This window comes from Pan troglodytes, chromosome 20 (assembly GCF_028858775.2).
Source record: "Pan troglodytes isolate AG18354 chromosome 20, NHGRI_mPanTro3-v2.0_pri, whole genome shotgun sequence".
Lineage (NCBI taxonomy): Eukaryota > Metazoa > Chordata > Mammalia > Primates > Hominidae > Pan > Pan troglodytes.
The window spans coordinates 51663483-51681346 of NC_072418.2; the positions used below are offsets into that span (position 1 = coordinate 51663483).

Genomic DNA, 17864 nt, shown 5'->3' on the forward strand with positions numbered 1-17864 from the left:
TCGGCAGGGGCCCAGACAAGGGCCCTGCAACCTTGTTCTGCAGAAAATCATCATTAGCGCCCCTGAGTCTTAACAATCGAGGCGCTGCCGATACCACGGATACCTTTATTGCTCCCTGGCATTCACATCCTAAGCCCAGGCTCCCACCGTCCCATCCGCTACTTCCCGAAAACTCAATCTCCCAACATTCCACGCGGGATAAGAACTACAACTCCCAGAAAGCTCTGCGCTCAGGCGGGCTCCTGTCAGTAGAAGCCCGTGACATTTCAAGGTTCGCGCGCTCGTTTGGTATTGGTTCTCAAGGAGACGTGGCCACGGGAGGCCCATGGCGATAATTGGCTGGCAGCTCCTGCTGCTCAAGATCCCAGAGGAGGCGGCGGAGCCTACGGAGTTCACGGTGCAAGGCATCGTCCGTCACTGGACCAGTGAGGCGCAGGCGCGAGCTCCCCAGGGGGAGGATGAGGGGCGGGTGCGAGGAGAAGCTTTCGAAGATGTCCCCTGTGAGGCCGAAGGCGGCGCGGTTAGAGTCTGAAAGTGGGAGTGAGGTAGTTCCATCGGGGAGAGCCGAGGCTGCGTCACACCCAAAGGAAGAAAAAAACTACAAACCCCAGCAACTCCTGGGGCGGGGTCCGTTCACACGCTACTCTAGGAGCCCCTGGGCATGATGGAAGTTGTAGTTCAGACGATGGAAGGCCACCGTTGCCTGGGAAACGGCTTCCCAAATCCCTGAGAAAGGGCTGGGAACTTGCCTTACAGATTCCTAAAGGTGGAGGAGTCAAGTTCAGGGGAGTGAAAGTCCCGAGACCTGGACTCCTAGGGGTGGTGGGTGGGTGGCTGGTGGAGGGAATGGACTAGGGATGCGAACCCCAGAGAATAAAGGGAGCTGGGGGCTTGAACTCCTGTATCTTGACGGGGGAAGGGGCTGGGTCCTGCACTTATGTCCTGGTGGGGAGGGACAGGGGTCCAGAATCTGGGGTTAGAAGGAGACTGGGGATCTGGACTCCAAGATCCTGAGAAAAGAAGAAAGGTGAGGTGGTTCACGCCTGTAATCCCAGCACTTTGGGAGGCCGAGGCGGGCGGATCACGAGGTCAGGAGTTCGAGACCAGCCTGGCCAACACGGTGAAACCCCCGTCTCTACTAAAGATACAAAAAATTAGCCAGGCGTGGTGGCGCATGCCTGTAATCCCAGCTACTCGGGAGGCTGAGGCAGGAGAATCGCTTGAACCCGGGAGGCAGAGGTTGCAGTGAGCCAAGATCGCGCCATTGCACTCCAGCCTGAGTGACAGGGCGAGACTCCGTCTCAAAAGAAGAAGAAGAAGAAAGCTGACAGCCCCAATGCTGTATCCCATTGCTCCTCACCTGTGTCCACAGCCTCCCGCTCTGCAGGGGGAGGGTCCCACGCGGCTGGCGGCCCGCGGCCGGGGCCCAGCTGATAGTGGCTGAGCAGATGGTGCAGCTGGGCGGGGGTCAAGGTGGGGTGGTCGGTTCTTAGGCTGCTCCATGAAGCCTGGTGGGAAGACCAGGTGAGAGGTTGATGGTCATTACGGGGCAGTTGAGAAATGAAATGGAAGGGCTTCCATAAGGGGAGTGGGTGTGGTGGGAAGATAATGGCATCTCTGCAGTGTCTTCCGGGCACTGTGAATTCTGTTTATCACCAAAGTGATGGTGGGGAAGGGTGTGCTCCCAGCAATTTGTAAAAATGTGATGTGCCTCAGGATAATTGAGGATACAGGAAATGAGTAGGGTGGAAATAAATAAGATTGGCCATTCGTTTATATTATTGAATCTGGCGATGGTACTTGGGGATTTTTTTTTTTTTTTTTTTTTGTCCTTAAAGAGACAGGGTCTCACTCCGTCGCCCAGGCTGGAGTGCAGTGGCGCGATCGTGGCTTGCTGCAGCCTCAAACTCCCGGCTCAAGTGATCCTGGGCTCAAGTGATCCTTGGGCCCAGCCTCCAGAGTAGCTGGGACTACAGGCACACGCCACCACACCTGGTTAAGTTTTTGTAGAGATGGGATCTCACTATGCTGCCCAGGCTGGTCTCAAGCTTCTCAAAGTTCTAGGATTACAGGCATGAGCCACTGCGCCCAGTTGGGATTCATTATTCTGTGGTGGCCACTCTATATCTGTTTGACAATGTCTACACCTGATGTAGCTGACGTCAGAACCATCAATGTGCTTAACATCAGAGACTCCACCTAGACTGCCTGAGTTCAAAAATCCCAGGTGGGTCACTTATTACCTTCCGGCAGGTCACCGTCCCCTAGTCTCCTCATCCATAAATTTGGAGAACAGGAACTATCTAATAGAGTTGGTATGAGGATGCAATATGGCAAAATTGTAAAGTGCTTGGAACACTGCCTGGGGCTTATTAAATGCATGGTAAGCTTTCTTTCTTATTGTTTTGAGACAGGGTCTTGCTTTGTCACCCATGCTGGAGTGCAGTGGCATGACTGTGGCTCACTGCAGCCTCAACCTCCTGGGCTCAAGCAGTCCTTCCACCTCTGCTTCTGGAGTGGCTGGGACCACAGACGTGTGCCCCCACACCTGGCTAATTTTTAAAATTTTTGGTAGAGATGGTGTCTCCCCTATGTTGCCAACTGGTGTCAAACTCCTGGGCTCAAGCGGTCCTTCCACCTCGGCCTCCCAAAATGCTGGCATTACAGGCATTAGCCACTACGCCCAGCCCATTATAAACATTTGATATAAATAAATAAATGTCTATGGGGAACAGTTTTTGTAAGATATTTAAGAAGAAAGGAAAATAAAATAATTGAAATTGGCCGACCATGGTGGCTCACGCCTGTAATCCCAGCACTTTGGGAGGCCGAGGCAGGCGAATCCCCTGAGGTCAGGAGTTCAAGACCAGTCTGCCCAACAAGGTGAAACCCTGTCTCTACCAAAATTACAAAAATTAGCCGGGTGTGGTGGCGCGTGCCTGTTATCCCGGCTACTCAGGAGGCTGTGGCAGGAGAATCGCTTGAACTCGGGAGGCGGAGGTTGGAGTGAGCCGAGATCATGCCATTGCACTCCAGCCTGGGTGACAGAGTGAGACTCCGTCTCAAAAAAAAAAAAAAAAAAAAGGAAAAATAAGTGAAATCAAGCGACCTGTCCTACCTGATTCTGTTTCCTCATCCAAAAAACAGTCAGTCACCTACTTCGATGGGGCTTTGTCAGCATTAAACTAGAAGTGCTAAACAGGGTGCCTGGTAGGTAGTTCATGTTCAATGAATGTTTTAATCATCATGTTCCTTTGTCTCATACCACACTTTCTGACTCAGCATGTCTGAGTGAGGGACCCTGGAAACTTTTTTTTTTTTTTTTTCTGGAGACAGGGTCTCGCTCTGTCGCCCCGGCTGGAGTGCAATGGTGCAATCTTGGCTCACTGCAGCTTCTGCCTCCCAGGTTCCAGCGATTCTCCTCCCTCAGCCTCCAGAGTAACTGGGATTACAGGCGTACGCCATCAAGCCTGGCTAATTTTTGTATTTTTAGTAGAGACAGCGTTTCGCCATGTTGGCCAGGCTGGTCTCAAACTCCTGGCCTCAAGTGATCCACCTACTTAGGCCTCCCAAAGTGTTGGGATTATAGGCGCGAGCCACTGCTCCTGGCCTGGAAACTATTTTTAATAAGTTCCACCAGGATTCAGACACAGCCGAGTTTAGTCATTGTTGGTGCTGGTTTCCTTCTACCTGCCAATGTGTTACCCACAGTGTCTGAGCTGGGGCTGGGGATGGCATGGGGTTCAAGGGGAGCTCCAACAGTGAGCTGAATATAGAAGGTGGCTGAGGGGGGTTGAGGAGTCAGAGGTCAGGGGTCAGGTATAGCTGACCAGGAGTCACCTTGAGCAGGGAAGTGCGGGGCACACAGAGCAGGTTCACAGCCATGGAGAGTTTCCGGAAGAACTCAGTAGCAATGTCGCCCAGCCCAGCTCCCTGTAGCCAGTCCAAGACGAGGTCCAGGTTGGTTCGGATTTGAACAGCTCGGGACCATTGATAGAAAGGCCGGCCTTGACCTGTGGGTGTTAAAGGTATGAGAGGCAGTTGGTTGGCTGGACTCTGTGCTCCTGCCTCCCAGACTCTTCCTATCCTTCAGCCTGGGATCTGGAGCTTGTTCTCCAGGGTACCCAAAGGTGAGGCTTGAGCCCGTGGTGTGTCTAATATGACCTGAGTCTCAGTGGCTCCTGTCTTTGCCTCCCTGACAGCTCCCAGCCAACCTTCACCTCGTTCCATCAGCGAGTTGAGAAGGGATGCGTTGGAGAAGAAGAACAAGTAGCCAAAAGTCTGAGACACGAGGTCAGGGTGCAGCTCGCACTGGCTGGTCAGCTCCAAGGCTGCCTGGAACACGCCCAGGGTAGGTCTCAATCCTGGAGGCATGGCCCCCAGCTCCGCGCCAGGCCCCGGCAGCTCTGCACCAGCTGTGAAAGGGTTACTATCCAGGAGAGCAGGCAGCGTTGAATACAGAGTCTGAGAAAATAGAGAAGTGGAAACAAGTGATTGGACTACAACTCCCAGGAAGCTTCAGGGTAATAGAGCATGAAGATAGTGGGGAGCTCCACCAAAGTCTTCTGGGAGTTGTAGTCCATTCTACAGTCAACACCCAAAGGGTCTCCGTGAGCAAATCCCTACTTGATAGAAGGGTATACAAGTTTCTCCAGTATTTTAAGATCACCTCTTGTGCATTGTGGGACTTGTAGTTCTCAGCAGAGACAGCTCAAGGAGGACAAAGGATACTGGACAAAGAGTTCCCTTTCAGTCAAAGAATTATTCATCCTGAATTCCCGAAGGAAAGAAAAAGAATGGAGAGTCAGGAAGTGGGAGTGGGATGGCAGTTTGCCAGTGGAAAATGAGATCAGGCCAAGGACAGGAAATGAGGTCAGAAACAGAAGAAATAAACGCACACTTGGCAGGAATGTACAGGAAGTGAAGGAGGAAAGGGCTTCACAATCCAGGCTGCTAGAGGAACTTAGAGACTGATAGTTAGCTGTCCCAAAAGAGCCTCTCTCATTCTTGCACATAGGGCATCAAGCCCACCATAAGCCAGAAACCCTGAGAATGCCAAGAAGTGGTGTTAAGGTCAAGGGTAATGGTGGGGAAACTGGGGCAGAAAGCAGGCCCTTCCAGGAAGGGCACTCAGAGAAAAAGATCTGTCGTTCTGAAAGGGAAGTGAATTCAGAGCTGTAGGAAGTGAGGTCAGCAAGCGAAGGAAGTGGGGCCTGATGAAAGACGATCTTCAGTTTATATCACAGTTCCTGGCACTATTTGATCTCTAGCTATCTATCAATCATTTATCTATCTATTATATATGAAACTTAACAGTGACTGAAGAGTAGACTTAGAAAGTGGGAGATTCAGAAGGTGGTAATGGTGATGTTACCAAGTAGTGAGGTCAGCCTGTCAAAAGTGGTGATGATTACTTTTTTTTTATTTCGTTTTATTTTATTTTACTTTTTTGAGATGGAGTCTGTCTCTGTCGCCCTGGAGTGCAGTGGTGCGATTTCAGCTCACTGCAACTTCCGCCTCCCGGGTTCAAGCGATTCTCCTCCCTCAGCCTCCTGAGTAGCTGGGATTACAGGCACGCGCTACCATACCCAGCTAATTTTTGTATTTTTAGTAGAGACGGGGTTTTACCATGTTGGTCAGTCTGGTCTCAAACTCCTGACCTCGCGGTCTGCCCACCTTGGCCTCCCAAAATGCTGGGATTACAGGCGTGAGCCACTGCATCCGGCTTTATATTACTTTTTTGAGACAGAGTCTCGCTCCATCTCCCGGGCTGGAGTGCAGTGGCATGAAGTAATCTTGGTTCACTGCAACATCCGCCTCCCAGGTTCAAGTGATTCTTGTGCCTCAGCCTCTCCAATAGCTGGAATTATAGGCGCAGGCCACCATGCCTGGCTAATTTTGTATTTTTAGTAGAGATGGGGTTTCACCATGTTGGCCAGGCTGCTCTCAAACTCCTGACCTCAAGTGATCCACCCGCCTTGACCTCCCAAAGTGCTGGGATTACAGATGTGAGCCACCGCGTTTGCCCAGGTGATGATTACAAAGGAAAAGAAGCCAGAAAGGCAGGAAGTGATGTAAGCTCTAACAAGTGGTGTCAGAACAGCAAAGTCCTTGGGTGAGATGGGATGTCATGGCAGAGAAGCAGAAAATCTTGAGTCAAATAGTGACATCAGAGCCACACAGTGTAGTTCAAACAAGAAGTGATGTTACCACAAACAGGAAGTGATATTACGTGAAACAGGAAGTGATGCTATGTCAAACAGGAAGTAAGAGGCAAGGGCCAACCTTGGTGAGGTAGTAGACAGACTGCTGGAAGGTACACATGATGACCTCATCCAGGAGGGCCATGGCCTCATCACATAATTCCAAGTCATTGCAGAGCTGTGGGTCTGAGGACAGGCTTGGGGTTAAGAGGGAGAACCAGAAGTCGGCAGCCAGGAGCCCAGGTCCCCAGGTGCAGGGCATGATGGGAGACTTGGACAAGCCTGAGCCTGAGTCAGAGCTCACCCTCTTGGTCAGCCTCCTTCTCCATTTCCAGCACCTTCTCCTGCACAAAGCTAAGCAGCTCCGTGGTGTTGGCCATCCACAGCATGAGTGGCCGCAGCTCCACAGACACAGCTTCAGGAGTCAGGGGCACCTCGGGGACCCCCTCAGGGTGGCTTGAAAAAGAGGAAGGAATTTGTGATCCCTGCCCAACCCTCATCATAGTTTACAAACCCCAAGATCTAAGTCTAAGTGGGAGAGCAAGACCAACTCCCATTGCGCAGCTGGAAAAGTTGAGCGCAAGGAGAAGCAGAAACTTGCACTGGGGCATGCATGGGGTGAACACAGAACTAGACGCAAAACCCAACCCCTGCATCCCTCCAGAGCACTCTGCTCAGAATTTCTCTTACTTTTCTGGCTGACGATCTCCAATTTCCTTAATCTTTTCCTGTGGAACAGTAAGATCAGAATCAAGGTGAGGGGGATCCACTGAGGGGCTTAAGAGTTAATACCCTGGTTTTTATAGAAGCACAGCTCTCATAGAGACTGGTCCTACTTTTCTTAGAGATGGGGTCTTACTATGTTGCCACCGGTGGTCTCCAACTCCTGAGCTCAAATGATCCTCCCACCTTGGCCTCCCAAAGAACTAGGATTACAGGCATGAGCCACTGCAACCGGCCTTCACTCTTCATACGGATTCTTTTTTTTTTTTTTTTTTTTGAGATGGAGTTACCCTGTTGTTGCCCAGGCTGGGGTGCAATGGCTCAATTTCAGCTCACTGCAACCTCTGCCTCCCAGGTTCAAGTGATTCTCCTGCCTCAGCCTCCCAAGTAGCTGGGATTACAGGCATGTGCCACCATGCCCGGCTAATTTTTTGCATTTTTAGTAGAGACGGGGTTTCACCATGTTAGCCAGGATGGTCTCGATCTCCCGACTTCAGGTGATCTGCCCGCCTCGGCCTCCCAAAGTGCTGGGATTACAGGCATGAGCCACCACGCCTGGCTCTTGAGACAAATTCTAATCCCACAAGCTTTAGAATGGTCTCTCCTTACTTTTTAAAACATACACACCCTATGATTATGAGTGGTCTAGCTCCTTCAGGTCCTCTTCTCCAATTTTTACCCCCAAGAAACTCCTTAAACCTCTCTGGTTAGGCCCTAGCTCAATAGGATGGAACGTTTCCCCCACTCTGAATGGTTTCTTTCTGGAACTTCCATCTGTAGGTCCAGTGGCTTTGTGCTTCCTCGCCTCCAAGAATGAACTCGCTCGCTGCTATCCAAGCTCCAAGCCCAATGGGCTGCGGTGAATTCTCACACTGATCTCTGTCAACTTCTCATCCAATGGGATCTCTCCCCCACCATCTCCCATAGTGGTTTCTTCCTAAGGTGAGTTCGTGCTTAGGTGAGCTCTCCTAAGGTGAGTTTGGGCTTCCCTCTAAGTGCAGTGGATCTACATCTCCCAGCGTTCTATGGGGGGGGGGGGGGGCCCTTGCTTAATAACCCCAAAACGCTGGGTGTGGTGGCTCACACCTGTAATCCCAGCGCTTTGGGAGGCCGAGGCGGGCGAACCACGAGGTCAGGAGTTCCAGACAAGCCTGGCCAATATGGTGAAACCCCGTCTTACTAAAAATACAAAAAATTAGCCGGGCGTGCTGGCAGGCGCCTGCAATCCCAGCTACTCGGGAGGCTGAGGCAGAAGAATCATTTGAACCCCGGAGGTAGAGGTTGCAGTGAACCAAGACCGCCACTGCACTCCAGCCTGGGTAACAGAGCGAGACTCCGTCTCAAAAACAAAAGCAAACAAACAAACAAACAAACAAACAAAACCCAAAACCCCAAATCCTTCCCGAGGCGTCATGGGAACAGTAGTTTCATCCAGCCCAGCTATGAAAAGGGTTGAAGGTAGGGAGGGGAGGCTGGAGAAGGGACTTGGGGCGCTGGTGGGGCTGGACGGCGAATGGGGGGCGCTCACCCAGACGGCCTCCTTGATGAGCCGGGCCAGGCGGCCCAGCAGTCGTGGCAGGTGGCCCAGCTCCAGCTCACGGGCGGAATGCTGCACGCACAGCGCCAGCAGCGTGGCGGGCCCGAGGGGCGGCAGGTCTCCCGCGCCGGCGGCTGCGGCGCGCACGATCTCGCCCAGCAGCGCCTCCTCCTCGCGTGGCCGGAAGCGCAGGACTGGCTCACGGCCGTCCAGGTAGGCGGCCAGTGCCTCGCCGCGCTCCTGCAGGCCGCGGCCGCACAGGCGACAGGAGAAGGCCCAGCCAGGGCCCGGCGGCGTGGCCCCGGGGCGCGCGGGCAGCCACGGCGGCCTCGCAGGCCCGGAGCCCCCAGTGCGGGGGTCCTTGTACATGAACAGGAAGTGCTCGCCCAGCCCCAGGAGGTCGCCCGGGTGCAGCTCAGCCTCCCGCAGCAGGAGGCACCCGTTGTGCGTGACTGGGGCGCCCCGGGACGGGCGCACCATGGCCGGGTGCTCAGGGCCCGCGCGCACTGTGCAGTGACGCGGCAGGATGTCCGGGGCGTTGAGGAAGGTGTCCACATAGGGAGCCGGGGACCCGCCGCGGCCCGACGAGTTCCCACCTCGCCCAAACACGTGCTGCTCTCGCGTCATCACATACACCACAAAGTCCTGGAGGGGAAACGAGGATGCACTAAGGACATCACTTCAATACATATCTTCAGATCTGTTCTCTCTGTTTTCTACAACAACTTTTCTATTCCCACCAACCTTTTTTTTCCTTCTTCTTCTTTTTTTTTTTTTTTTTTTTTTTTTTTTTTTTTTTTGAGATGGAGTCTCGCTCTGTCCTCCAGGCTGGAGTCCAGTGGCACGATCTCGGCTCACTGCAACCTCTGCCTCCTGAGTTCAAGCAATTCTCCTGCCTCAGTCTGTTGAGTAGCTGGGAGTACAGGCGCCCGCCACCACACCCGGCTAATTTTTGTATTTTTAGTAGGGAAAGGGTTTCACCATGTTGGCCAGGCTGGTCTTAAACTCCTGATCTCAGGTGATCCACCTACCTCGGCCTCCCAAAGTGCTGGGATTACAGGCGTGAACTATCGCGCCCGGCCCCCCACCGACTTTGAATAGACACTCCAAGGAGATCTGGATCTCAAAGGACTCTCTAAGCACCCACAACGCCACTGAGTGGACTCTTCCCAGGCACTTTGTATGGTGGATGGTCCCATAACACCCATCCCGAAGACCGGCTATGTACAAGGAGACCCCCCCCCCTTTTTTTTTTTTGAGACAGAGTCACGCTATGTTGCCAGGCTGGAGTGCAGTGGCACGATCTCGGCTCACTCCAACCTCCGCCTCCCGGGTTCAAGCGATTCCCCTGCCTCAACCTCCCGAGTAGTTGAGACTACAGGCGCGCACCATCACGCCCAGCTAATTTTTGTATTTTTAGTAGGGACAGGGTCACCATGTTGGCCAGGATGGTCTTGATCTCTTGACCTTGTGATCCGCCTGCCTTGGCCTCCTAAAGTGCTGAGATTACAGGTGTGAGCCACCACACCCGGCCAGAGACCCATTTCTTAACGTGGGTTCTACCATTTCTTTCCCTCAAGCATTAGATGCTTTCAAGGAGATCCCCATTTCTAAAATGAACTGTCCAACTACCCTCACCCTCAAAGAATGGACCTTTCCAAGGAAATCTCCTTTTCCCCATCCCTGGTCCCACCTGTCCATTATTTCACCCCCACCCCACCATGGTAAAGGCTTCCAGATATATTTCCCCTTCCAATAATAGTTTTTCTCAATATTCCTAAAGCAATGAATGGGTACTTTTAAAGAGATTCCCTTGGACTGGGCATAGTGGCTGACACCTGCAATCCCAGCACTTTGGGAGGCCGAGGCAGGTGAATCACCTGAGGTCAAGAGTTCAAGACCAGACATGGTGAAACCTGTCTCTACTAAAAATACAAAAATTAGCCAGGTATGGTGGCGCATGACTGTAGTCCCAGCTACTTGGGAGGCTGAGGCACAAGAATCGCTTGAACCCAGGAGGCAGAGGTTGCAATGAGCCAAGATCATGCTACTGCACTCCAGCCTGGGCAACAGAGTGAGACTCAAAAAAAAGAGGCCGGGCGCAGTGGAGACCAAGGCCGGCAGATCACCTGAGGTAGGGAGTTCGAGACCAGCCTGACCAATGTGGAGAAACCCTCTCTCTACTAAAAATACAAAATTAGCCAGGTGAGGTGGCTCATGCCTGTAATCCCAGCTACTCGGGAGGCTGAGGCAGGAATATCGCTTGAACCTGGGAGGTGGAGGTTGCAGGAGTTAAGTCCTGCAATGGACTCACCTATTATTCCCACTCCCCTAACGGAGGATTTCAAAGAGATAACCCCCCTTCCATCAATGGACGTTCTCAATATTCCAATCCCCAAAAAGGGCATCTCCAAAAAGATCTCCATACAGTGGGCTCTTCTGGTCACTCCACGGATAAATAAATGCCTTCACGGACAACCTCTAACCATGGAGTGTTCCATCTCATTTATCAAATGAAGACAGGCATTCCAGAAGACCTCGTCCTAAAAAATGGACTCTCATCTCCATTCCATAAATGTAGAACCACTCAATCTGACCCCCTTCCATTTGCCAACCATGTCTGAGACAACAGGCATCTTGATATGCATAGATCCCCCTTCTACACTAAATTCTACCATTACCCCTACCCCATGAATGGGTGTTTCCAAAAAGACTCCTACCTCCAAAAGATTTGCTCATCTACCCTTGTAGAAAAATGGGCCTTTCCAGTCTTACCACCTTCTGAAGGTAGAATCTCCTGTTCTTCATTCCTGTCTGAAGGAATGGGATGACCCAAAATAAAAGCCGCCTTTCTACAATGGGCTCTCCTGCTCCCTAACCCAGGAAGGGATGCTTTCTTGGCACCTACAGTGAACTTTCACTTCACAGCTACTCCATGAATCGGCAAACCAAATGAATTCCTACAATAGATTCACCTGGTATTCCTGCCTCCAAGGAATGAACAATTCAAATGAAACCTTTTTTTTTTATCTCTTTTTTTTTTTTCTTTTTTGAGACAGGGTCTCTCACTCTGTCATCAGACTGGAGTGCAGTGGCATTATCTTGGTTCACTGCAGACTTGCAGACTCCACCTCCTGGGCTCAAGTGATCCTCTTACCTCAGCCTCCTGAGTAGCTGGGATTACAGGCGTGCGCCACCACACCCGGCTAATTTTGTATTTTTAGTACAGACAGGGTTTCTCCATGTTGGTCTGGTTGGTCTTGAACTCCCAACCTCAGGTGATCCACCCACCAAGGCCTCCCAAAGTGCTGGGATAACAGGCGTGAGCCACTGCGCCAGGCCTAATTTTTGGTAGAGACAGGATCTCACTATGTTGTCCAGGCTGGTCTCGAACTTTTGGCCTCAAGCAATTCTTCCACCTTGACCTCCCAAAGTGCTGGGATTATGAGAGTGAGCCGCACGCCTGGCGGGGATCTTCTTTCTACAATGGAATCTCCTTAATGAAGACAGTGCTTTCCTCCAACTTTGAATAAAGTGAACTATTCCCTATTTCCTCCTCCATTGGACTCTTTCTCAGCCATCTACTCTCCCTCTCCTGTGAATCTCTACTCTGGAACCTTGAGGGACCACGCCCCACTAGAGTACTTGAGGCTAGCGCGCCCCGGGCCTTCTGGGAGTTGTAGTTTTGTTGCTCACCCACCAACAGATGGGGTATAGGGCTCTGGGCGTGCGGGGCTGGGGCGGCGGTTACCTGGGCGTCCTGGTAGCCCTGGAGCAGCAGGAAGTAGGGGCGGTTGCTGGGGGCCTGGATGAGGCACTGAGTCAACTGATCGAAGTCCCCGGGGTCTGCAGGTCCGATTTGGGCGTCGGCTGCCCCTGGGGCCATGCTAAGTGCCTGCTGTCTCCGCTCCTGCTGCCGCCGCCGCCGCCCCTGAAGGCTAAGCTCCGACACGCTGCGCCGCAAAGACAAGTTTTCTGAGCGCTCCTTGCCTCCAGACCCAGCTGGGTCCCCTGATCCGGTCCCCGGGCCAGGACTGGCCAGCGCTGCCCCACCCGACGCCGCCCGGGAGCGGTTCTTCTGTGGCCGCCACGAAGGGGCGCCGGTGCCTGCGGAGAGATGGAGAACAGTGAGGCTGAGCCTGGAAAGACAGGGATAGACACAGAGCTGCAGATTATGAGACAAAGAACTGGTTGCAGAGAGGTGAGGCTGCTTCCCACATTTAGGATTTAGGCTTTTGCATATTCTGTTCCCTGTGCGTGGAACACCTTTCTGTCCTGATTAATACCCATCTTGCAGTTTTCAGCTCAGGAATTTCATTCATTCTTTTCCATTGAATCATTTGTTCTTCTTCTTTTTTTTTTTTTTTTATTTCAATATGTAGTCTCGCTCTGTCGCCCAGGCTGGAGTGCAGTGGCACGATCTCGGCTCACTGCAACCTCTGCCTCCCAGGTTCAAGCAATTCTCCTGCCTCAGCCTCCCAAGTAGCTGGGATTACAGGCGCGCACCACAACACCCGGTTAATTTTTGTATTTTTAGTATAGATGGGTTTTCACTATGTTGGCCAGGCTGGTCTCGAACTGGTCGGTCTCGAACTCCTGACCTTGTGATCCGCCCGTCTCAGCCTCCCAAAGTGCTGGGATTACAGGCATGAGCCACAGCGCCCAGCCCATTTGTTCTTTTAACAAGTATTTAGGCCGGGTGCGGTGGCTCACGCGTGTAATCCCAGCACTTTGGGAGGCTGAGGCGGGCGGATCACAAGGTCAGGAGACCATCATGGCTAACACGGTGAAACCCCGTCTCTACTAAAAATACAAAAAATGTGGCAGGCACCTGTAGTCCCAGCTACTCGGGAGGCTGAGGCAGGAGAATGGCATGAACCCGGGAGGCGGAGCTTGCAGTGAGCCGAGATCGCGCCACTGCACTCTAGCCTGGGCGACAGAGCAAGACTCCGTCTCAAAAAACAAAACAAAACAAAACAAGTATTTATTGACTACCTACTACATGCTTAGGACTGTTCAAGTCACTGGATAACAGAGAAGACCCTGCCCTCCAGGAGATTGAAACCACCTCTTCCTAAACACCCTTCCCTGACAGTCCAAGTTGAAGCAGGTGACTGCACCACCGGGTACTCTGAGCTTTTTCTGGACCCAGCAGGAACCCTGGCACACAGTAGGCACCAAGGGGAAATGAGCTGAATGACTGGACTGATGTGTTTCCCACTAGGCTTGTGAGATATGGGAGGGTGGAAACCTCATCTGTCAACGTCCCCACTGTATTCCCCAGTGCCCCGAAAACTGTGTGGCCAGGCTGGGCGCGGTGGCTCACACCTGTAATCCCAGTACTTTGGGAGGCTGAGGTGGGTGGATCACTTGAGGTCAGGAATTCGAGACCAGCCTGACCAACATGGCGAAACCCCCATCTCTACTCAAAATACAAAAAATCAGCCAGGCGTGGTAGTGGGCACCTGTAATCCCAGCTATTCGGGAGGCTGAGGCAGGAGAATTGCTTGAACCGGGAGGTGGAGGTCACAGTGAGCCATGATCGTGCCACTGCACTCCAGCCTGGGCAACAGAGCAAGACTCCATCTCGAACAACAACAACGACAACAACAACAACAACAAAAAAACAAAAAGGAAAATGTGTGGCCTACACCAGGTGCTCAATGGATACTTTGTCGAGGGGGTGGCGGAGACAATGCTTATAATCGTCATTCTTTATTAAGCACCTACTCTGTGCCAAGCCCTGTGCTAGGCCCTTTATATACATTGAATATATTATCCCATTGAATCCTCACCTAGGATTTTACTGAGATTAACTGGCACAGAATGGGTTGGAATTCAAACCCCAGTTCAAAGCCCATCAGTTGAATTGCTACAACATTCTATCTCCCAAAGGGAAGCTCAGATACAGAAAAGCGTTTAGAAGGCTCCCTGAGCAGACCCGTGCTCTCAGTGCGCCAGGCCCCACCCCTGCCAGGCGCGGTCCACCACCAGCTATTTGACCATTGACTCTATGTTCCAGGCCTTCCTTCGCCTCTACAGTGATATCTTCCTTCAGCCCCTTCCTTTCCCATGTGATCCCACTTGGCAGCCAACCCAGCCTAAGGCCGTCTTATCCAAGGCCGGCCCCTCAGCGGCTCCGCCCATCTTAGTCCCAGCAGGCCTGATCTAGGAACCTGTATTCACTCACTCTGCAGGTGTCGCCCCCTTCTATGCTCCACCCACATAGGCCCTGCTCAATAGCCACCTCAACCTACTTGGCAGAGCTGCCTCCTACCACAGAGACCCATGCTCACCACATGCCACCACTCCTCGCGGGACCCAACAGTTTTTGCGCCAGACCACGCTTTTCCAGAAGCCCCGCCCCGCCCCGCCACAGGCCCCGCCCCACAACATGACCCGCCCATCTGCTCTGCATCGCTCCCAAGAACATTGTCGGTGCTTGCTCTTCCGGCTCCTAGGTCTCCAATTCCTTTTTCTTTTTCTGGAGGACAGTTTTTTTGTTTGTTTGTTTGTTTGTTTGTTTTTTAGAGACGAAGTCTCGCTCTGTCCCCCAGGCTGGATGGAGTTCAGTGGCGCGATCTTGGCTCACTGCAGCCTCTGCCTCCTGGGTTCAAATTATTCTCATGTCTCGGCCTCCCGAGTAGCTGGGATTACAGGCATGCGTCACCACACTCGGCTAATTTTTGTATTTTTAGAAGAGACAGGGTTTCACCATGTTGGCCAGACTGGTCTCGAACTCCCAACCTCAGGTGATCCGCCCGCCTCAGCCTCTCAAAGTGCTGGGATTACAGGCCTGAGCCACCACGCCCGGCCAGGACTAGTTCTTTAATTCAAAAAGACCCTTGTCAGTATTCAGTATCAAAACAGTTGCACTATTGATTTCTCTTTCTCCTAATTGGCCCCAAGAGACCACATCAAAGGAGAGTACATTTTAAGCCATTAAGCTGCAGGATGTACACCTAACAGACCTCGCAGAAACCTTACCAGAAAGTGGGGATTGGTTAGACAAAGGAACTTTCAAAGATCAGCAAATTGCTAGTGTCCTCTAACCTACCACACAGGGCGAATCCCTTAGGCCCCTGCGGACTCCTGCCCATTCCACTGGACTCCACAAACGCTCCTCAGGATCTACTACTCCGCAGACCCCGCTACACACCCCACCTCCTCCAAGGCAGTCTGAAATGCCTGCAGAAGGCCCTAACCCCAATTCGGAGCCACTTCAGGCCGCTCCAAGCCACCACCAGCAACCAGCCCCCGTCCTGCCTAAGCCCCAAGCTTGGCCCCTGTAAAACTCCTGCTCAATCAACAAGCCCCACCCAACTCTCAGGCCCGCCCATCTGGCCGCCCCCGGCCCTGCTCTAGCTCTGCCTAGAGTCCAACACGCACCGTCCAGTCCCCTCGCGCGGGCCCCGCCCCCAGCCAGCCCGCGAGTCCCACAAGCCCCGCCCAGGCCCCGCCCCACGGACCCCGCCTCTCTGGCACCGAGTCCCCGCCCCAGAGCCCCGCCCGCCGCTCACCTTCGCTGTCCACGGCCCCGAAGGCCTCCTGCTCCAGGCGCCGCGCCTCCTCGCGGCCGCGCAACTCGAAGCGCCGCGCCCAGCCGGGCCGCGCCCGCCACAGCTCCTGCACCAGCAGCGGGCGCTCGGAGTCGCCCAGCACGCGCAGGTGCTCCGCCCGCCACTCGCCGCTTCCCACGCCCGCCGCCGCGGGCCGGCCCAGCGCGTCGCACAAAGCGAAGGCGTCCACGCAGCTGCTCTCGCCGGGGCCACCGCCGGGGCTGCCTGCTAGGCCGTAGCGCTCTAGCGCCTCGGCCACGAGCTCGCGCGCCGTGGAGCGCGCCGTGGCCAGCACGCTCTTGTAGTTGGCGCCCGATGCCAGTCCGGCGCCGAAGATCTTGAGGACCCCCGGGGGCGCCGTGGCGCGGGTAGCCAGCGGGGGCTCGGGGGCCACGCCCGCCGCCAGCTCCGGCAGCTTCTTCTCGCTGGCCCAGCGCTGCGCGCCCCCCGGGGTCCCAGGGCCTCCTGCGCCGCCGGACCCCGTGGTCCCGGTCCCCGAGCCCCGGAAGAGCTGGGAGATGCGCTTGGCGCGGCTACCGGAGGCTCCCCCGGCCGCCTTGACAGCGCCCACTCGCCGCAGCTCCACGTGCGGCGGGGGCGGAGGTAGCGGCTCGCTGCTGCGGCTCCCCGTGTCCGACGAAGAAGACCTGGGAGTCCGCCGGGGAACAGAGTCGCGGGAGAGAGACCCAGGACGACACGCCAAGACGGGGGTGGGGGCATATTAGGAGGGAAGTGGGCAGAGACCCAGAGGGAGGACAGGGACCCAGGGTGGATGGACGGGGCGGGGGTGAGGGTGGGGACAGACGCGAGGCAAAGAGAGAGAGAAAAAATAAATAAATAAAGGCAAGTCCCACAGTAGGAAATTCCAAGAGGTGAGCAGGGAGGGGAGGAAGGAAGGTGAATCAATCCCCCTGTTCCTTCTGTCCCCATCCCCGTGCCCATCCGGCCTCACTCCACCTCCTGGCCTAGCTCTTACTCCCACCGCGCCCTGGTATCACTGTGCCCCACCGTCTCCCCCTGCCCATCAGCTCGCTTGCCCAATTCAGGATGAGGACCGGAGCCAACCCTTTGCAGGGACTGGGCAGTGAACAGGGACAGATGGGAAGCAGGTGTGCAGGGGCAGGAGTCCTGCAGAGATGGCACTCACTTGACAGAGGCTGCGCTGGGCCAGCGCCGCCCCAGCTTCGCCAGCTGCTTCCTGGGGGAATTGATCCACAGGCCCACGGGGAGATGAAGCTTCCCGAAGCGGGGGCTTCCGCCCTCCTTCCGTTCACCAGATAGCATGGCCCTAAGGGAAGGCGGGTAAGGCCCCAACTCCTGAGGCATTCTTGTGGGGATGGGGTGGAGGGAACCTGGACTCCGAGTCAGAGGGAGGAGGGGGCTGGGGCTCAGACTTGCGAGTCCAGGGGAGGAGAGGGATGGTACCCTGGATTCCTGGGTCCTGGGATGGAAGATGGCTGGGGGACTGAGTCTTGGGGCCCAGGGAGGAGGGGTTTGGGCTGCTGGGTCCCTGGCTCTTACCCTGCTTCGGGTCCGGCACACCCGGAGGCCCTGGCTCCACTGGCCTGGGTCAGTTCCACTGCTCTTGCCTCTGCCACGGCTCCCAGCACTGGGTGGGGGACAGGAAAAGGCAAGAGGAAACCCGGCAGGAAGAGCGGGGAGGGGGCGTCCTGTGAGGAGACCAGGCCTGGGGGAGGAGATCTGGGTAGGGTTGGCCCTGCCCCATTCCTTGATTCTGGAATTACATCGCAGTCAGTTGGTCCCCTCCAGGACCCAAGGGTCCCGGTTTCCTGCCCTTCCTCCCTGAGCGGAGCCCATCCCCAGACCTCTCCTCTCGGGGAA

General features: G+C 54.4%; 1 protein-coding gene across 9 annotated transcripts; it reads right to left on the reverse strand.

Moving 5' to 3' along the window:
- Positions 1–85: 85 nt before the first annotated feature.
- Positions 86–17858, reverse strand: RASIP1 (Ras interacting protein 1). 9 transcript variants are annotated; one of them, XM_054673042.1, is made up of 13 exons: positions 17544–17810; positions 17170–17310; positions 15984–16669; positions 12215–12570; positions 8455–9108; positions 6894–6931; positions 6508–6659; positions 6286–6389; positions 4221–4464; positions 3841–4013; positions 1361–1508; positions 607–760; positions 86–498 (listed from the first exon to the last, which is right to left on the reverse strand). In XM_054673042.1, exons 2-13 carry the CDS (start codon positions 17304–17306, stop codon positions 393–395), a joined length of 2952 nt encoding a protein of 983 aa, XP_054529017.1. In that variant the 5' UTR covers positions 17307–17310; positions 17544–17810; the 3' UTR covers positions 86–392. The 9 variants fall into 9 exon arrangements, with proteins under 9 accessions (XP_054529017.1, XP_054529016.1, XP_016791938.2 ...); XM_054673041.1 differs by having other exon boundaries at positions 4215–4464; XM_016936449.3 differs by lacking the exon at positions 607–760.
- Between the last annotated feature and the right edge of the window lie 6 nt (positions 17859–17864).

What these genes read in the sequence shown, in the direction of transcription:
- RASIP1 (XM_054673041.1), bottom strand. Translation starts at nt 17,306, where the DNA reads ATGCTATCTGGTGAACGGAAGGAGGGCGGAAGCCCCCGCTTCGGGAAG. An exon ending in CGGGGCCGTGGACAGCGAAG is followed by an intron (nt 12,571 to 15,983) that starts GTGAGCGGCGGG and finishes ATCTCTCCGCAG; the next exon opens with GCACCGGCGCCCCTTCGTGG. An exon ending in GCTGATGGAACGAGGTGAAG is followed by an intron (nt 4,014 to 4,214) that starts GTTGGCTGGGAG and finishes TAACACCCACAG; the next exon opens with GTCAAGGCCGGCCTTTCTAT.